This window comes from Oncorhynchus mykiss, chromosome 10 (assembly GCF_013265735.2).
Source record: "Oncorhynchus mykiss isolate Arlee chromosome 10, USDA_OmykA_1.1, whole genome shotgun sequence".
In the NCBI taxonomy this organism is placed as follows: Eukaryota; Metazoa; Chordata; class Actinopteri; order Salmoniformes; family Salmonidae; genus Oncorhynchus; species Oncorhynchus mykiss.
Window position 1 is genome coordinate 70,527,003 of NC_048574.1, and position 20,441 is coordinate 70,547,443.

General features: G+C 44.7%; 1 protein-coding gene across 2 annotated transcripts in view; it reads left to right on the forward strand.

Annotated features, from left to right (window-relative positions):
- The first annotated feature begins 487 nt into the window (after positions 1-487).
- LOC110497322 (bifunctional 3'-phosphoadenosine 5'-phosphosulfate synthase 1) overlaps positions 488-20,441 on the forward strand; it is a 33,430-nt gene continuing 13,476 nt past the window's right edge. The window contains exons 1-10 of one of the 2 annotated variants that reach the window (XM_036933805.1): positions 488-755; positions 1,456-1,570; positions 2,114-2,349; positions 2,602-2,740; positions 5,822-5,940; positions 6,237-6,350; positions 6,547-6,658; positions 9,025-9,230; positions 13,820-13,955; positions 14,076-14,344. In XM_036933805.1, the coding sequence (XP_036789700.1) occupies positions 693-755; positions 1,456-1,570; positions 2,114-2,349; positions 2,602-2,740; positions 5,822-5,940; positions 6,237-6,350; positions 6,547-6,658; positions 9,025-9,230; positions 13,820-13,955; positions 14,076-14,344 (1,509 nt within the window). In that variant the 5' untranslated portion in view covers positions 488-692. The remainder of the gene's footprint in view (positions 756-1,455; positions 1,571-2,113; positions 2,350-2,601; positions 2,741-5,821; positions 5,941-6,236; positions 6,351-6,546; positions 6,659-9,024; positions 9,231-13,819; positions 13,956-14,075; positions 14,345-20,441) is intronic. The other variant, XM_036933804.1, reaches the window with a different exon arrangement.

Here is a 20,441-nt window from a genome sequence, read left to right on the forward strand (position 1 = left end):
GGATAAGTACATAGCCTATCATCACACTTATTTCTTTGATGTGGGGTTAGGCGTTTTCCAAAGAAGCAAACTACAGGGCCAACCATTTGCAACATTTAGTCGGCTACAAGTTTTAGTTTACAGTGCAATTCTTCACAGATTGCTTTTAATGTTTTGTAATCAAGTCTGTCTTTACGATAATCGTTTTATATGTTGGATAATATTTTGTATGTATTTTTTTATGAGTAGGATTTGCCAGTACGTGATATAGTTATTTAAATAAGTTATTTCCAATCATATAATTGAATTGGAAAAAATCGAACTGGAGCCAACAAACTAAAATGTCTAATATGAATATGTATTTTATCCAATGTGCATTCCGTACTTATCTCCGCGATGCACACCACAGGTAATAAATAACTGGTCCAGGATATGTTATGTAATCTAGCTCTGTCATCCATAGATGTCATCACCGTGTCGTTTGAGACTTGCGCGGATAAAACTGATTCAAAATCAGTTTTCAAAGAACAGACAGTTCACCAGCCAATAGACATCACTTCCGATTCTGATGACGTAGGTCGTCCTCCTCGGTTCCTGTTTGAGGTTCCTCCATTCAAAGAGATAACTGTCCGTAAAAATATAACGTTTTAGTAATTGATTTAGTAGGTCGCATATATCGTAACTGGTGACGAAAGCGTTCATTATAGACCGTTATGGAGACTTCCGGAAACTCTCACAAGAAACCGAAGCTGAGCAACTCGTCCAGCGAGAATTGGGTGAGTTGTTGTATTCATTCCTACCCCGGCGACCGCTGCCACGTCAACAATATGCTGCTGAACTATCAATGTTGTCTCTTGTTTCTGCAATTTCTGTTCCCAGTAAAACATTTACTGATATAATTAAATTATGCAATACTTTCTTAGCTGCGCGGAATGGCGGTGTTACTAGGATTGGAGGAATGCAACTAGTTAGCTTCTTAGACAGCTCAGACAGCCATTTGTATCAAGCTATAGCTTGCACGACATTTCAAAAGCAAGCTGTTCTGCCATATAGCAACTGCTATATGCTGCAGTTAGCTAGTTAACTATGAGATACTGTATCTGCTGCAAAATGATCTGTCGTCATCACGAAGACCCGTGTACCTTGACGAAAATGTTTTGTGTGACTCTCAAAATGCTTCTTGCTAATCTACTCAGCAGGAGCCTAGTGACAGAGCACATGCATTGGAATGTAGACCTATGTCACCTTACTGTACATTAGGGTCAAACCAGTCCTTCAACGTTTTTGTCATAATATTGCTGATGACCTTTTGCTTCATGAGTAAGAAATGTGCCTGTCCTGGACAGGCAAGTCATTGTGGCTTCTGTATGTTGCAAAGTCACAGTCAGTGTTGGCTGCAAATGCAAAGGAACAAATGGGACTAAGTCAGTGTAATTTGATATGAAACTAAAGGACAGAACAATATTGTGATTGCAGGGAATGCAGAGGGCGACTAATGTGACCTACCAGGCTCATCATGTCAGCAGGAACAAGCGTGGTCAGGTGGTGGGGACGAGAGGGGGCTTCCGTGGATGCACTGTCTGGCTCACAGGTATACAGAATAACTAAAGTTCAGTTTGCCTGGTACCAGATCTGTTTGGACTGTGTTGTCAACTCCTAGGGTCATTGGTTGTTGTGAGACTGACCATAGGAGTTGGCAAGACCACACAAACAGATCTGGGACCAGGCTATAGTCAGTTAGTCTATCGTCAGTTAGTCAAAGAAATACAAACTTTTTTTTAAGCCTTTCTTTCAGTCACTTTATATTCACTCACACTAACTCACCATTGAACAAGGTTTACTGATGTATTTAGGTTTCAAGTACTACCAAAAGACAATATTAGCATTCAATCAACAGTAGCATTTCTAAAGACTGCATCACATTCATCCACGCTCTGCCTTCAATTCTAATATTGTCAGGCACCATTTGTTATCATGCATTCAAAGCTAATATTGACAGCCACCATCTTCATCATTCATTCAATGCTAATATTGACGCAATGCTAAAATGGGGGTATTGCTAGTTGGCTACACTCAATACTAATATTGACCAACCACCATCAACGCCTATTCCTCACCACTCTCTCCCACCCAGGTCTGTCTGGGGCTGGGAAGACCACGGTGAGCATGGCCCTGGAGGAGTACCTGGTGTGCCATGGCATCCCCTGCTACTCGCTGGATGGAGACAACATCCGCCAGGGCTTAAACAAGAACCTGGGCTTCAGCCCTGAGGACCGCGAGGAGAACGTCAGGCGTATAGCCGAGGTGGCCCGCCTGTTCGCCGACGCAGGACTCGTCTGCATCGCCAGCTTCATCTCTCCCTACGGACGGGTGAGTGAGGTGTGAGGGGGGAACAAGTGAGAGAAAGAGGAGAGGGAGGTAGAGATAGAAGAGGATATAGGAAGACCGGGGGAAGAGGTGATAAGTCATGAGAAAGAGGAGAGGAAAGAGAGCAAAAAGAAAGATGGAGAGAGTTAATATGCTGCTACTTGTGTTTTGCCTGTAATTCCCAGTTGACGATTTCAAATACACTTATCATCGTCAGGAGTTAACTATCCCGTTGTTTGTCTCTCCATTGTCCAGGATCGTGTGAACGCCAGGAAGATCCACGAGGCTGCAGGCTTGCCCTTCTTCGAGGTGTTTGTTGACGCGCCGCTTGACGTGTGTGAACAGCGAGACGTCAAGGGCCTCTACAAGAGAGCCAGGGCTGGAGAGATCAGAGGTAAGGCCAGATAAATAACACATGCTTATTAGAGGTCGATTAATTAGGGCCAATTTCAAGTTTTCATAACAATCGGAAATCTGTATTTTTGGACACTGATTTGGCTGATTTTTATTTAATTTTTTACTACACCTTTATTTATCCTTTTTTTAACTAGGCAAGTCAGTTAAGATCAAATTCTTATTTTCAATGACGGCCTAGGAACAGTGGGTTAACTGCCTCGTTCAGGGGCAGAACGACAGATTTTTACCTTGTCAGCTCGGGGATTCAATCCCGCAACCTTACAGTTAACTAGTCCAACGCTCTAACCACCTGATTACATTGCACTCCACGAGGAGCCTGCCTGTTACGCAAATGCAGTAGAAGCCAAGGTAAGTTGCTAGGTAGCATTAAACTTATCTTATAAAAAACAATCAATCAATCATAATCACTAGTTAACTACACATGGTTGATGATATTACTAGTTTATCTAGCGTGTCCTGCGTTGCATATAATCGATGCGGTGCGTATTCGTGAAAAAGGACTCTCGTTGCTCCAATGTGTACCTAACCATAAACATCAATGCCTTTCTTAAAATCAGTACACAAGTATATATTTTTAAACCTGCATATTTAGTTAATATTGCCTGCTAACATGACTCGTTGCGAACTGCGAAGACTATTTCTTTTTAACAAAGACAGCCAACTTCTCCAAACGGGATGATTTAACAAAAGCGCATTTGCGAAAAAAGCACAATCGTTGCACGACTGTACCTAATCAGAAACATATTTTTAAACCTGCATATTTAGCTAAAAGAAATCCAGGTTAGCAGGCAATATTAACCAGGTGAAATTGTGTCACTTCTCTTGCGTTCATTGCCCGCAGAGTCAGCATATATGCAACAGTTTGGGCCACCTTATTTGCCCGAATTTTACGAAATTGTGACATAACATTGAAGGTTGTGCAATATAACAGGAATATTTAGACTTATGGATGCGACCCGTTAGATAAAATACAGAATGGTTCCGTATTTCACTGAAAGAATAAACGTCTTCTTTTCGAGATGATAGTTTCCGGATTCGACCATATTAATGACCAAAGGCTCGTATTTCTGTGGGTTATTATGTTATAATTAAGTCTATGATTTGATAGAGCACTCTGACTGAGCGGTGGTAGGCAGCAGCAGGCTCGTAAGTATTCATTCAAACAGCACTTTTGTGCGTTTTGCCAGCAGCTCTGCTGTTTATGACTTCAAGCCTATCAACTCCCGAGATTAGGCTGGTGGAACCGATGTGAAATGGTTAGCTAGTTCGCGGGATGCGCGATAATAGCATTTCAAACGTCCCTCGCTCTGAGACTTTGAGTGGTTGTTCCCCTTGCTCTGCATGGGCAATGCTGCTTTGAGGGTGGCTGTTGTCGATATGTTCCTGGTTCGAGCCCAGATAGGAGCGAGGAGAGGGACGGAAGCTATACTGTTACACTGGCAATACTAAAGTGCATATAAGAACATCCAATAGTCAAAGGTATATGAAATACAAATCGTATAGAGAGAAATAGTCCTATAATTCCTATAATAACTACAACCTAAAACTTCTTACCTGGGAATATTGAAGACTCATGTTAAAAGGAACCACCAGCTTTCATATGTTCTCATGTTCTGAGCAAGGAACTTAAACATTAGCTTTCTTACATGGCACATATTGCACTTTTATTTTCTTCTCCAACACTTAGTTTTTGCATTATTTAAACCAAATTGAACATGTTTCATTATTTATTTGAGGCTAAATTGATTTTATTGATGTATTATATTAAGTTAAAATAAGTGTTAATTCTGTATTGTTGTAATTGTCATTATTACAAATAAATAAAAATCTTAATCGGTATCGGCTTTTTCTGGTCCTCCAATAATCGGTATCGGTGTTGAAAAGTCATATTCGGGTGACCTCTAATGCTTTTAGGCATTTTACCATAACTCTTATAGCATTAGTAAGTATGAAAAAGTTGGAGAGAAGTCTCTAGAGAAAGTATGTAAAGTGTATTGGTTTGGACCAGCAGGAACATGAGATCTCATGTCTTTGGCTGTTGTTACCAGAGGAAGTGCTGTGTCATTTATCGCTTAGTGAAACAGTGAGTCACAAGCTAAGGAAGCTGCTGGGACAAGATCTTCATCTAGTCTAGTGCACCCTGCTGAGCTTGGAGTCAGTTCATTTTTCATATGCACAGTATCCACATGGCGTGCACAGTATCCACATGGTGTGCACAGTATCCACATGGTGTGCACAGTATCCACATGGCGTGCACAGTATCCACATGGCGTGCACAGTATCCACATGGCGTGCACAGTATCCACATGGCGTGCACAGTATCCACATGGCGTGCACAGTATCCACATGGCGTGCACAGTATCCACATGGCGTGCACAGTATCCACATGGCGTGCACAGTCCAATGAAATGCTTACTTACAGGTTCCTTCATGCTAAGCTCTGAGCTGTAGGCATGAGACAATATACTGTGAAGTCTAGTTAAGCTCTCCAACTAGTCAAGACATGATCTACCAGGTGCCATATGTCAGGTAGTAGAGTGACTAATTGAATGGGGGGATGGGGTGGGATTCAGCCCTGTTCGAGTGTGTCCTCAGACCACACTATTAAGAATCTTGTCTCTTCCTGTCACGCCAATCTGGATAATAAGCTGTGTGAACCATGTCAACAACAAAAAAGCCTGTCTAGATTTCAGTTAAGTTGTGTGACTTGTGCAGTGTTTCCAACCAGAGGTACAAGGGCCCCTGGGGTTACTTGGTCTATCCACAGTGGTACTTGAGAAGACTCATGAGACAATAGGGTTGCTGTTCAAATGCACATGAGGGGGTACTTCAGGGGAACTCTGTACCACCAACTGAATTGTGCTCTTCCCAATCACTGATAATGTTTGTGAGCCACTGACTCAGTGGATATATATTACCTTCCCTGCAACATTAATGAAGTCACAACCTTTCTGCAAATTACATATTGTTTCATATTCAGCTATTGTTATTCATGCCAATTGAGGGACTGATTTAGCTATTCCATAAATGAATTGTGACTGTTTTCTCCATGTGTCAGGTTTCACTGGGATAGACTCGGAGTATGAGAAACCAGAGGCCCCAGAGCTGGTGCTGAAGACTGACTCCTGCAGTGTCAACGAGTCTATACAGCAGCTCATTGACCTGCTACATGAGAAGGTGAGAGAAACAACCTTCTCTTTCATCCATCCATTGATGAGGTTTGGCATAAACAGATTCATTGAAACCTGTAACATGGAAGCAGGCTGTCACATTTAATTTCCACCACTAGAGGGCAGTGTCTTCACACTTTCAGATTGGGATTCACATTTCCAAAAATACTAACGCCTCACAGCTGAATAACCCCCACTTTCACACCCCTGAATTCTTATCCAACACGATCAACCTCTTGGATGTTCTCGTTTTGCGATGATATTTTGTGCATTTTCACTAGTATAATGAATGAATATTTGTAGGATATAGTGCCGGTGGATGCTTCCTATGAAGTGAAGGAGTTGTACGTAGTTGAGAACAAGCTGGACCTGGCCAAGACGGATGCTGAAACACTACCTGCTGTGCAGATTGGAAAGGTAACCGTTCTCATCAAATACCATTTTTACAAACACCTACTGGTGTTTTCCGAGAGTCTACGGGGGATGGATAGATTCTAAAGGCCTATGTTAAAGTGATAAGGGAACATTTCTGAAAGTGTGATCCATGTTCGACCACACTTGGAATGCCGTTGAACCATTATTTGAGTGCTGATTGACCGCTGTTTGACCACAGGTGGACATGCAGTGGGTTCAGGTGCTTGCTGAGGGCTGGGCCACCCCTCTGAACGGCTTCATGAGGGAGAGGGAGTTCCTGCAGTGTCTCCACTTTGACTGTCTGCTGGACGGTAAGATGGCATCATGGCCCTTTCTCAATAATCTTTCCTTGATCCCTGATGTTTTCCTCTTGTCCTCTCCTCAAAATGTCTGCCTTAGAGTCCTTTCCTTGCCTACTTCTCAATGTCTGCCTTTCTTAATCCTCTCCTCACTTCTCACTGACATTTTGAGAAGGAGGTGCTGTGATAAATACAGGTGTATTTCTCTGTGAAGTCAAATAAATTGATGGATGTTATGCTCTATAATGGCCACTAGAGGGAGATGAAAGCTCTCAAAAGGACATGTTCAAATCAAATCAAATGTTATTTGTGACATGGCCGAATACAACAGGTGTAGACCATGCAGTGAAATTACTTACAAGCTCTTAACCAACACTGCAGTTAAATATATATATATATTTTTAAGTGTTTAGTAAAAAAATAGACAAGTTAAAAATAACATAGTTAAAGAGCAGCAGTAAAATAATGTGTCGAGGTAATATGTACATGTAGAGTTGGAACAAGTGGTCTTGATTAGCTCATCATTACCTCAAAATGACCGAATACACTAGTTAATCAAAAGTAAGTCTGATTTTTAGATGAAAGAATCAGAGGGATAATCTTACCATGGTATTGTGTTGAGTCATCGTGATCCTTTTACACTTCAGGCTCAATACTTTTAATTTTCTGGAAACAAATGGAACCGGTACCTTTTGAGTTGGGCTGAAGGAACACCGCGGGGCCCAGTCTTTGGTATTGGTGAAACTGTGTAATTACACCAATTTCCTACACAGAGTTTGAATTTCCAAAAAAGAGTCAATTTGCTTTTATTGCCCACATAACACTGACCCTTAAGGCGACGTGTGTGATGTGTTGCCAATACATACTGGCACACACACACACACACACACACACACACACACACACACACACACACACACACACACACACACACGCGCAGCATAAAAATGTGTTAAACAACAGAAATGATAACCAAGCCAGTGTTTCATTAGCTGTCCGATAATCACAGGTGTTCCTTACAGCAACAACTCTCTATTCTTCACAGCACCAACGAGTCATTTTTGGATCAGGTCTTGTTGGGTTTTTCTTTAGATATGATTTCAATATGTTTTGGACCAGAGCTAATGGTGACTCTATGCTGTGGTAAATAAGCGGAACTGGGCCTGTGTACTTGGTAGAGAACGCTGAATGACGTGTCCATGTGCAATGCCCTCACTCGGGTTTCGCTTGTTTGTCCTAGCGAGGGAAATGTGAGCGGAGGAAAAGGATGAAGCCTCAATATTGATTGCCTCCACAAACTATCATTTGTCTATTTCCAGTTCCTTCTAGGGATTTTACAGTGGCTGACCCTTACGGCGCTGGAGGAGCTTCCGTTCCACACAATCACGACTGAACCAAACATGACTGGATAGAAGTCAGATCATTTCTTCATTTAAATAACACAACTTTTGTAGTTAAATGACCCTTTTACCCTCACTTTCACTTCAGGTTGCCACAATTCTGGTGACTTTCCCAAAATTCCCCAGTTTTCCAGAAATTTTGGTTGGGAGATTCCTGGAAATAAGCAGGAAATATGGGAATCCTCCAACCAGGATTTCTGGTAAAGCAGGGAATTTTGGGAATGTTACTGGAATTTTACAACCCTACTCTCACTTCATTGTAATCCATCCCTGATGTGGAGTCCCAGTTAATAGGATTGACAAGGACACCAGCATTTCCCTGGTAGATGACTGTGTTGTGTGTTTGTGCCAGCTCCTTGTTTGGCATGGGCCAGGCTGGGACAGCAGGCATGTGTGTGTGTTCACGTGTCTTATTGAAACCAGCTGTGTGTGCTAACTCTGTGACAGAGGACAGAGGAGTGGTGGCGGGGTGGTTGGCAGCAATGGCATCCCATCCAGCAGCACACCCTCTGATCCAATAGGATGTGAAAAGCGTGCTGGTCATGTTGGTTTAATCAAGGTGTAGGGCTAAATGAATCTGCCAACGTCATGTCAACACGGGGCCTCTCTTTCTTTTCTCTTTCTCTCTCTTTTTCTTTCTTTCTGCGCGGGTCAGAAACCACCTGAATGCACAAGACTGGATGGTGTTTGTTCCCTAAACACCTCATATATCTTAAAGGTCTAAATATTCCCTGGTATAGTATGCAGTAGATGGGCTGTACTTGAAGTTATTGTAGGAGAGACAGTTAAAGTGATGCTGCAGGTTTGCTGATGGGGCTGTCTGGTTTCTGACCGATCAACTTCCTCTGTCAACAGTCTGACGTTGATTTATTCTGTGTCTCAAAGCACTAACATGGCTACCTTCCATGTCTCCTTTCCTTAATTCAACCTCTGACCCCCTCAATGAACCAAACCACCTGTTCCCCTCCCGTCCCCTAGGCGGCGTCATCAACCTGTCTGTGCCGGTGGTGTTGCCGGTGTCGGGGGCGGACAAGGAGCGTCTGGACGGCGTCACGGCCATGGCCCTGGTGTACGAGGGACGCCGTGTGGCCATCCTCCGCAACCCCGAGTTCTACGAGCACCGCAAGGAGGAGCGCTGCGCCCGCCAGTGGGGCACTACCTGCAAGGACCACCCCTACATCAAGGTCAGTGGTTAGTTCCAGAGACCCCTACCACATAGACAGACAGGGCAGCCACGGTACGGTCCACTGCACCGCGAGTGGTGTTGTGCCAGCAAATGCTGTCAATGTTGAAAACTGTTGAGTAACACTCCTACATCAAGGTCAGTGGTTAGTTCCAGAGACCCTATCACAACAACGAGCAGGGGGGGCTACGGACCGTTCCACTGCACAGCAAGGGGTGTCTTGACTTTCCGACGAAAGCTGTCACTTTTGAAAACTGTCATGTAACATGTCAAAACGACGATGTTTGTTTTCCTTTGAGTTTTTCTTATCTTTGTTTGGCTCAAACCGGTGCTCTTGACAGCTTCATCTGACAGCTTCATCTGACAGTTTATGTCATGTGACAGGGAGGAGCCTTGGCGTTCCCACCACGTTTATTATCATACACCCACACCTTCTGTTACAGCTCCAGTCTCCAGAGCTGTATAGAATGTCCCACTGGTAGTTATTATGAAATGGAACCCTGGTGATAATGCTGAACAATGCAGGCACGGCCCCTGAGATGGTTACCCTTAACGTGATGTTTGATAAACACCCTCCCCATGTCCAACCCAACCAACTCTCCCCTTGTACGCGCACACACACACACACACATTGGTTCTAATAGAAGACAGATCCTAGGTGACCCTTTTCCTCAGTGCTGCTTATGGAAGGACTGAATAAAGTGGAGTAGTGTTGTACAGAAATGAGCTGCTGCTGCTCTCCTTCCCCTGTCAGAAGTGCTTGTGTAATCGCTCCATCGCCCTCGGACCGCCCTCAATTTGCACATGTGTTTTATTTGGATCACAGTCTCTCTCGGCCCCCTCTCTCCATCTGGCCCCTTCAAACCGCCTTTTATTGACACAGGGCTTTTAGTAAAGCTGTCCTGGACTTGGAGCTGGCCCTGCTGAACACATTACCCCTCGCCAGCAGCCACCCACCTCATCCATTCCAAATATACCTGAGCAAAGATGGCAACAATGGTTTCTTATTATTATGGACTGTTATTATATCAGTGGGCGCTCAGGTAGACTTCGTGGCGTCCTGAAATGATCCCACCCCCCTGCTTTTAAAAAAAACTACAGGCGCCAGCCCAGCCGTGGCGAGGGATCAGACCTGGGAAAGCTGTCTTGCACACACACAAGTGTAGTCACACACACGCCGCCACGTCACACAACAGGACTGGAGATCTATAACCGGGGAGGACAATTGTGAAATTGCATTTTTGAAACCCTATCTTCAAGACTGATGGTGGCAGGAGCCGGGCTAGGGTTATTTTTGCTATCTGTCTCGGGACAATTTGGGCTCCCATTGTTATTATGGATTAGTGTGGGTTTGCACACACACACACACACACACACGCACAGAGGGAGCTGGAGTAGTGCTATACTGTCTTCAGCCCAACTCGGTCTGATGATTTTAAACACACTGAACAGACACACACTAACACCACGGTGGCTCATTTTAAAGCCCTGCCCTGTTGAGTCATTGGCTGGGTGAGATGCTGTGAATTTGCATCTCCTGTTTCACTCAAAATGCCCTTCAATTCAACAAAGTTGAACAGCCAACACTATCTTTAGCGTCTCTGTTATCCATTCTGGGTTGGTGTTCAGTTGTAGGCACTGTCAGTTTACCAAGAAAGCAGCGTAGTTGGCTGTCCATCAGCTACCCATAATCCTCTAGTGCGTCTGTCTCTGGCGGCTCTGGCCCTGCTGCAGGCAATGCATGCTGGGTAGTGGGTTCTCCCAGACCTGTCACTCACTCTGTTTCTCCAACGGTGCCTCCTGTCCTGTCTCCGCTGTGTGTGTGTGTGTACAGCTTGCTATGATTAAGGTGTCACTCGTTTAACACACACACACTTTAACTCCCGGCGCTGTAGCCGATCCGTCAACACACCCCTCGCAGGCGGCAGCCCCTCATCCCGTCTCCGTCTCTCTCTGAGACGAGGAATAACCTGCTCCGTATTACTTCGCGGTCAATCCACGTTTCCTGTTTACTCCTGTCCGTGCCGCTAGGGAGATGGGAGCCTTCACGTTGGAAACTACAGCATGCTGAGTTGTTTAATTTAGCAGGAGTCCCTTTGTATCTAAAACAGTGTGTGTGTGTTATCGTGTAAATGCAGCTTTGGGTTACCCCTGAGCTAGCATTCTACTATCATTTTCCATCTTTGAATGTTTAAAAGATCTACTGTGTGTTTGGGATTTGAATTGAACCGTTTTTTCCTCAGATGGGTCTTTCATGTCTCAGCCGCCAAAGTGAGGGTTATTCGTCTTCTTTGCCACTGATCTGGAGCCAGTAGATCAGACTAGTTGGATCAAGTGGAATGAAAGGCACCTCTTCACACCGTTACACTGAACTCCATCCATCCTTCCTCTCTGGCTTATTGATGATCACAACAAGAGGGCAGAGTTTTAGCAGCCTTTGGTTCTCTCAATGTTTTATTGAACACTGAAGATGTATGTAGTGTATATAACCTTGTGGATAATACATGCGCCATCTCTGTTGTGAAAGACGTCCTACTTCGACTTACAAAGACTTGGGCGAAATGCACTACCAATGTCTGTCGGACAGTCAGCGCTACTGTGGAATCCTCCTCAGAATATAAATTATAGTCTGTGGAATCAAAGACTCCGCCCCCATACAGTTACATCCATAGGAACCCACCCCCTTTAAATCCCAACCATTACATGCCACTGTGACTGTTTTTATATGGGACATCAGAACTGTTCACTAGTAGGCTGGTATTGTTTTCTAACTTTGACTCCTTGAGTAATATTGAATAGCCGTTCTCTATAAGACACATTTGTGTATATGCTTCTGGACCCCCCTGGTCCTGCCATAGTCTATCCATAGTCCTGATTTGATGGCTTTAGTACCTACCCTGCAGTGTGTACTCCATAAAGAGCCCAGTGGTTACAGCACCGGCACAGTACATGCCCAGAAAGGCAGACCAAGAGTTATAGCCTGAAACAAAGCTGGCTTTGCCTGGGTTTAGCAGTACTTTGGGGACATTAGAACAATATTGTAAGGGGGGGGGGGGGAATCGCTTCAATGTGGTCCATGAGCTCATCGTGGATGGTGTCTCATTGTGGATTACATTACACGTCATATTTTGTGTTCCTCGTGAGTTTTTTTCCCGCTAAAGTCGAGAGAGATGCGGTCAGAGGCATAAAGCAAAGTGGATTCTTCATTCTTCCTGGGCTCCAATTTGTAGGAGTCTCAACTTTTTTAGATGTTGTATTTCAAGTTGTCTGGGGGCTGTTATTGATTTATCCATAATCCCGCCCCTCTTTCAGCGGTTGCCAGGTTGGGGTGGTTTACTGTTTTGAAACAGTCCTTGATGGCTGTTATAACCGCAGTATGAACATGGTAGAGGAGTTAGAGAAGGCCACTTGTTTAGCATCAATTTCAAATTGATCCATAGCCGCAGGCTCTTCATGTACCTCTGACAGGATTGGATAGTTATAAGCCATATGGTCATTACGGCACCTCTCTCTTCTTTGATAGGCTGAAATGTTCACCATATTGCTTACAGCTATCCAGTCTTTTCAGATCTGCACAATACCCGGGTTGAAATAAGTTCTGGTAAAAAGGTCATTGAAATGTCCTGGGAAAATATTTTTTGAAAAGTGGGAACCCTGGAAAATATATGAGTCACAGTGAAGTGGGTGTGGTATTGTATGATGCTAATGGTCAGAGTGTTGTCTCTGTCTGGTCTGGATGCTAATGGTCAGAGTGTTGTCTCTGTCTGGTCTGGATGCTAATGGTCAGAGTGTTTTGTCTCTGTCTGGTCCAGATGCTAATGGTCAGAGTGTTGTCTCTCTGTCTGGTCCAGATGCTAATGGTCAGAGTGTTGTCTCTCTGTCTGGTCCAGATGCTAATGGTCAGAGTGTTGTCTCTCTGTCTGGTCCAGATGCTAATGGTCAGAGTGTTGTCTCTCTGTCTGGTCCGGATGGTAATGGTCAGAGTGTTGTCTCTCTGTCTGGTCCGGATGGTAATGGTCAGAGTGTTGTCTCTCTGTCTGGTCCGGATGGTAATGGTCAGAGTGTTGTCTCTCTGTCTGGTCCGGATGGTAATGGTCAGAGTGTTGTCTCTATGTCTGGTCCGGATGGTAATGGTCAGAGTGTTGTCTCTCTGTCTGGTCCGGATGGTAATGGTCAGAGTGTTGTCTCTCTGTCTGGTCCGGATGGTAATGGTCAGTGTTGTCTCTCTGTCTGGTCCAGAGGGTAATGGTCAGAGTGTTGTCTCTCTGTCTGGTCCGGATGGTAATGGTCAGAGTGTTGTCTCTCTGTCTGGTCCGGATGGTAATGGTCAGAGTGTTGTCTCTCTGTCTGGTCCAGAGGGTAATGGTCAGAGTGTTGTCTCTCTGTCTGGTCCGGATGGTAATGGTCAGAGTGTTGTCTCTCTGTCTGGTCCGGATGCTAATGGTCAGAGTGTTGTCTCTCTGTCTGGTCCGGATGCTAATGGTCAGAGTGTTGTCTCTCTGTCTGGTCCAGAGGGTAATGGTCAGAGTGTTGTGTCTCTGTCTGGTCCAGATGTTAATGGTCAGAGTGTTGTCTCTCTGTCTGGTCCAGATGGTAATGGAGAGTGGAGACTGGCTGGTAGGAGGAGACCTGCAGGTCCTGGACAAGATCAGCTGGAACGACGGCCTGGACCAGTACAGACTCACCCCCACTGAGCTCAAACACAAGTTCAAGGAGATGAATGCAGGTAACGGTAGAGAGTTAGATCTCTTTCTCTATTTTGCTCTCTCTGTTTTAGAAAACCAGGATGTCTCAATAAAGATGCAGCATCTAAATCAGTCTTTCTCTGACCTCTTTCTCCCTCCAGACGCGGTGTTTGCCTTCCAGCTGCGTAACCCGGTGCACAACGGCCACGCCCTCCTCATGCAGGACACCCACAAGCGTCTGATCGAACGGGGCTACCGCCGGCCCGTCCTACTGCTGCACCCGCTGGGCGGCTGGACCAAGGACGACGACGTGCCGTTGGAGTGGCGCATGAAGCAGCACGCCGCCGTGCTGGACGAGGGCGTGCTGAAACCCGAAAACACCATCGTGGCCATCTTCCCGTCGCCCATGATGTACGCCGGCCCCACTGAGGTAAGCTTAGCAGTAACCTGACCATAGAACCCCTAGAACGGGCTTCCCTATTCAAGTCAATGGTTGAAATAATGGGAGGACTGGCAGCCAAGTCCATTCTATGGATTCTATTTCTATGGACCTGACAAAGTCTGTAACACAAGCCAAAGTAATGAGTACACTTCAAGAATTGGAGGCTACTTAAATTGCCTGACTGTCAATGATGTAATATGATGGGACGGTCTACACATGACTTATGAAATCAGCTTAATCTAACATGGATGGCAATTTACATTCAGAATTAGAAAGTTCAATATAATCTCTGTCACTTTGTATTCTACTTACTTGATGCCTGTCTAGCCGTTTGAAGTCTCCTGCTGTCCTTTAATCATGTAGTCAGGGTTATGGGGAGACGATCATTGAGACCAGACTGAGCTCTGTTCTGTTCTGGGGAACACGATGCAGCCCGAAAAGGCCCATCATCTGTCTGATCTTACAGCCTGACATCAAATGCACCACAAAAGCATCCTCATTGTTAAAAGTAGAACCAACCCGTTTCTGATTTTTTTTTCAGAGCCTTCTGAGAATAAATAAAGGTTTTATAATGTAATTCCATTGTCCTCCAAGAGTTGCTGCATGTTCTCTGTAATTCTGGCACTTTTGTTGGATAGCGAGGTAGTGGTAGAGATCCCTTCTCTTCAGATGGACTTCACCCATTAAATAATAAAATACTTCTTCACCCTGAAATAATACAACAGGCTTAAGATCAGTCCAGGTCCGTACATTTAGGAGAAGATGAACGATCTTCCGGACTCATCTAACACCCTATGAAATGATTTGTGTGTTTGACTACATATGCTGTATTCCCAGTTTATTTGTCGTACAGTACCTTCAGAAAGTAGTCATACCTCTTGTCTTATTCCACATCTTGTTGTTACAGCCTGGATTAAATAGATGTATTTCTCACCCATCTACACACAATACCCCATGATGAAAAAAGCGAAAACGTGTTTAATAAAAACAACATTTTTGCAAATGTATTAATTAAATGCAGAAACACCTCATTAACATAAGTATTCACACCCCTGAGTCAATACATGTTAGAATCTCCTTTGGCAGGGATTAAAGCTGTGAGTCTTTCTGGGTAATTCTCTAAGAGCTGTACACATCTGGATTGTGCAATATTTGCCCATTATTTTGTTCAATATTCTTCAAGCTCTGTCAAATTGGTTGTTGATCGTTGCTTGACAACCTGTTTCAAGTCTTGCCACAGATTTTCAAGCAGATTAAAGTCAAACCTGTAACTCGGCCACTCCGGAACATTCACTGTCTTCTTGGTTAGCAAGTCCAGTGTAGATTTGGCCTTGTGTTTTGGGTTATTGTCCTGCTGAATGGTAATTAATCAGCCAGTGTCTGGTGTAAAGCAGACTGAACCAGGGTTTCCTCTGTATTTAGATCCATTAGGTTCATTTTTGATCCTCTAACTCCCCAGTCCTTAACGATTACAAGCATAACCATAACATGATGCAGCTACTACTATGCTTGAAATAAAACATATTCAGGACAAATGATTTGCTTTGACACATTTCTTGCAGTATTACTTTAGTGCCTTGTTGCAAACAGGATGCATGTTTTGGAATATTTTTATTTTTATTCTGTACAGCTTCTTTTTAACTCTGTGAATTAGGTTAGTATTGTGTAGTAACTACAATGTTGATCCATCTTCAGTCTCCTATCACAGCCATTAAACTGTAACTGTTTTATCGTCCCCATTGGCCTCATGGTGAAATCCCTGAGTGGTTTCTGAGTTATGAAGGATGCTTCTATATTTGTAGTGACTGGGTGTATTGATACACCATCCAAAGTGTAATCAATAACTTCATCATGCTCAAAGGCATATTCAATGTCTGCTTTTTCTATTTTTACCCATCTACCCATTGGTGCCCTTCTTTGCGAGGCATTGAAAAACCTCCCTGGTCTTTGTGGTTTAATCTGTGTTTGAAATTCACTGCTCGACTGAGGGACCTCACCCTTATCTGTATGTGTGGAGTACAGAGATAAGTCATTAAAAATCATGTTAAACACTATTTCACACAGAATGAGTCTATGCAACTTATTATGTGACTTGTTACTCCTAAACTTATTTAGGCTCGCAGTAACAACGGGGTTGGATACTTAGTGACCGAAGACGTTTCAGCTTTTCATTTATTAGTTCGTAAAATAAACATATTTCGACTTTGATAATATGGGGTATTGCATGTAGGCCAGTGACACAATCTCCATTTAATACATTTTAAATTCAGGTTATAACAACAAAATGTGGAAAAAGTCAAGGGGTGTGAATACTTTCTAAAGGCACTTAATGCACAGGATACACATGATACGCAGTACAATGACGTGCTTACCTACAGGTTCTCTATCCACGATACCACGTGATACGCAGTACAATGACGTCCTTACCTACTGGTTCCCTATCCACGATGCCACATGATACGCAGTACAATGACGTGCTTACCTACTAGTTCCCTATCCACGATGCCACATGATACGCAGTACAATGACGTGCTTACCTACAGGTTCTCTATCCACGATGCCACATGATACGCAGTACAATGACATGCTTACCTACAGGTTCCCTATCCACGATGCCACATGGTACGCAGTACTATGACGTGCTTACCTACAGGTTCCCTATCCACGATGCCACATGGTACGCAGTACAATGACATGCTTACCTACAGGTTCTCTATCCACGATGCCACATGATACGCAGTACAATGACGTGCTTACCTACTAGTTCCCTATCCACGATGCCACATGATACGCAGTACAATGACGTGCTTACCTACAGGTTCCCTATCCACGATGCCACATGATACGCAGTACAATGACGTGCTTACCTACAGGTTCCCTATCCACGATGCCACATGATACGCAGTACAATGACATGCTTACCTACAGGTTCCCTATTCACGATGCCACTTGGTACGCAGTACAATGACGTGCTTACCTACAGGTTCTCTATCCACGATGCCACATGATACGCAGTACAATGACGTGCTTACCTACAGGTTCTCTATCCACGATGCCACATGATACGCAGTACAATGACGTGCTTACCTACAGGTTCCCTATCCACGATGCCACATGGTACGCAGTACAATGACGTGCTTACCTACAGGTTCCCTATCCCCGATGCCACATGGTACGCAGTACAATGACGTGCTTACCTACAGGTTCTCTATCCACGATGCCACATGATACGCAGTACAATGACGTGCTTACCTACTGGTTCCCTATCCACGATGCCACATGATACGCAGTACAATGACGTGCTTACCTACAGGTTCTCTATCCACGATGCCACATGATACGCAGTACAATGACATGCTTACCTACTAGTTCTCTATCCACGATGCCACATGATACGCAGTACAATGACGTGCTTACCTACAGGTTCCCTATCCACGATGCCACATGATACGCAGTACAATGACGTGCTTACCTACTAGTTCCCTATCCACGATGCCACATGGTACGCAGTACAATGACGTGCTTACCTACAGGTTCTCTATCCACGATGCCACATGATACGCAGTACAATGACGTGCTTACCTACAGGTTCCCTATCCACGATGCCACATGGTACGCAGTACAATGACGTGCTTACCTACAGGTTCCCTATCCACGATGCCACATGATACGCAGTACAATGACGTGCTTACCTACAGGTTCTCTATCCACGATGCCACATGATACGCAGTACAATGACGTGCTTACCTACAGGTTCTCTATCCACGATGCCACATGATACGCAGTACAATGACGTGCTTACCTACAGGTTCCCTATCCACGATGCCACATGGTACGCAGTACAATGACATGCTTACCTACAGGTTCTCTATCCACGATGCCACATGATACGCAGTACAATGACGTGCTTACCTACTAGTTCCCTATCCACGATGCCACATGATACGCAGTACAATGACGTGCTTACCTACAGGTTCCCTATTCACGATGCCACATGGTACGCAGTACAATGACGTGCTTACCTACAGGTTCTCTATCCACGATGCCACATGATATGCAGTACAATGACGTGCTTACCTACTAGTTCCCTATCCACGATGCCACATGATACGCAGTACAATGACGTGCTTACCTACTAGTTCCCTATCCACGATGCCACTTGATACGCAGTACAATGACGTGCTTACCTACAGGTTCCCTATCCACGATGCCACATGATACGCAGTACAATGACGTGCTTACCTACAGGTTCCCTATCCACAATGCCACATGATACGCAGTACAATGACGTGCTTACCTACAGGTTCTCTATCCACAATGCCACATGATACGCAGTACAATGACGTGCTTACCTACAGGTTCTCTATCCACGATGCCACATGATACGCAGTACAATGACGTGCTTACCTACAGGTTCTCTATCCACGATGCCACATGATACGCAGTACAATGACGTGCTTACCTACAGGTTCTCTATCCACGATGCCACATGATACGCAGTACAATGACGTGCTTACCTACAGGTTCTCTATCCACGATGCCACATGATACGCAGTACAATGACGTGCTTACCTACAGGTTCTCTATCCACGATGCCACATGATACGCAGTACAATGACATGCTTACCTACAGGTTCCCTATCCACGATGCCACATGGTACGCAGTACAATGACGTGCTTACCTACAGGTTCCCTATCCACGATGCCACATGGTACGCAGTACAATGACATGCTTACCTACAGGTTCTCTATCCACGATGCCACATGATACGCAGTACAATGACGTGCTTACCTACTAGTTCCCTATCCACGATGCCACATGATACGCAGTACAATGACGTGCTTACCTACAGGTTCCCTATCCACGATGCCACATGATACGCAGTACAATGACGTGCTTACCTACAGGTTCCCTATCCACGATGCCACATGATACGCAGTACAATGACATGCTTACCTACAGGTTCCCTATTCACGATGCCACTTGGTACGCAGTACAATGACGTGCTTACCTACAGGTTCTCTATCCACGATGCCACATGATACGCAGTACAATGACGTGCTTACCTACAGGTTCTCTATCCACGATGCCACATGATACGCAGTACAATGACGTGCTTACCTACAGGTTCCCTATCCACGATGCCACATGGTACGCAGTACAATGACGTGCTTACCTACAGGTTCCCTATCCCCGATGCCACATGGTACGCAGTACAATGACGTGCTTACCTACAGGTTCTCTATCCACGATGCCACATGATACGCAGTACAATGACGTGCTTACCTACTGGTTCCCTATCCACGATGCCACATGATACGCAGTACAATGACGTGCTTACCTACAGGTTCTCTATCCACGATGCCACATGATACGCAGTACAATGACATGCTTACCTACTAGTTCTCTATCCACGATGCCACATGATACGCAGTACAATGACGTGCTTACCTACAGGTTCCCTATCCACGATGCCACATGATACGCAGTACAATGACGTGCTTACCTACTAGTTCCCTATCCACGATGCCACATGGTACGCAGTACAATGACGTGCTTACCTACAGGTTCTCTATCCACGATGCCACATGATACGCAGTACAATGACGTGCTTACCTACAGGTTCCCTATCCACGATGCCACATGGTACGCAGTACAATGACGTGCTTACCTACAGGTTCCCTATCCACGATGCCACATGATACGCAGTACAATGACGTGCTTACCTACAGGTTCTCTATCCACGATGCCACATGATACGCAGTACAATGACGTGCTTACCTACAGGTTCTCTATCCACGATGCCACATGATACGCAGTACAATGACGTGCTTACCTACAGGTTCCCTATCCACGATGCCACATGGTACGCAGTACAATGACATGCTTACCTACAGGTTCTCTATCCACGATGCCACATGATACGCAGTACAATGACGTGCTTACCTACTAGTTCCCTATCCACGATGCCACATGATACGCAGTACAATGACGTGCTTACCTACAGGTTCCCTATTCACGATGCCACATGGTACGCAGTACAATGACGTGCTTACCTACAGGTTCTCTATCCACGATGCCACA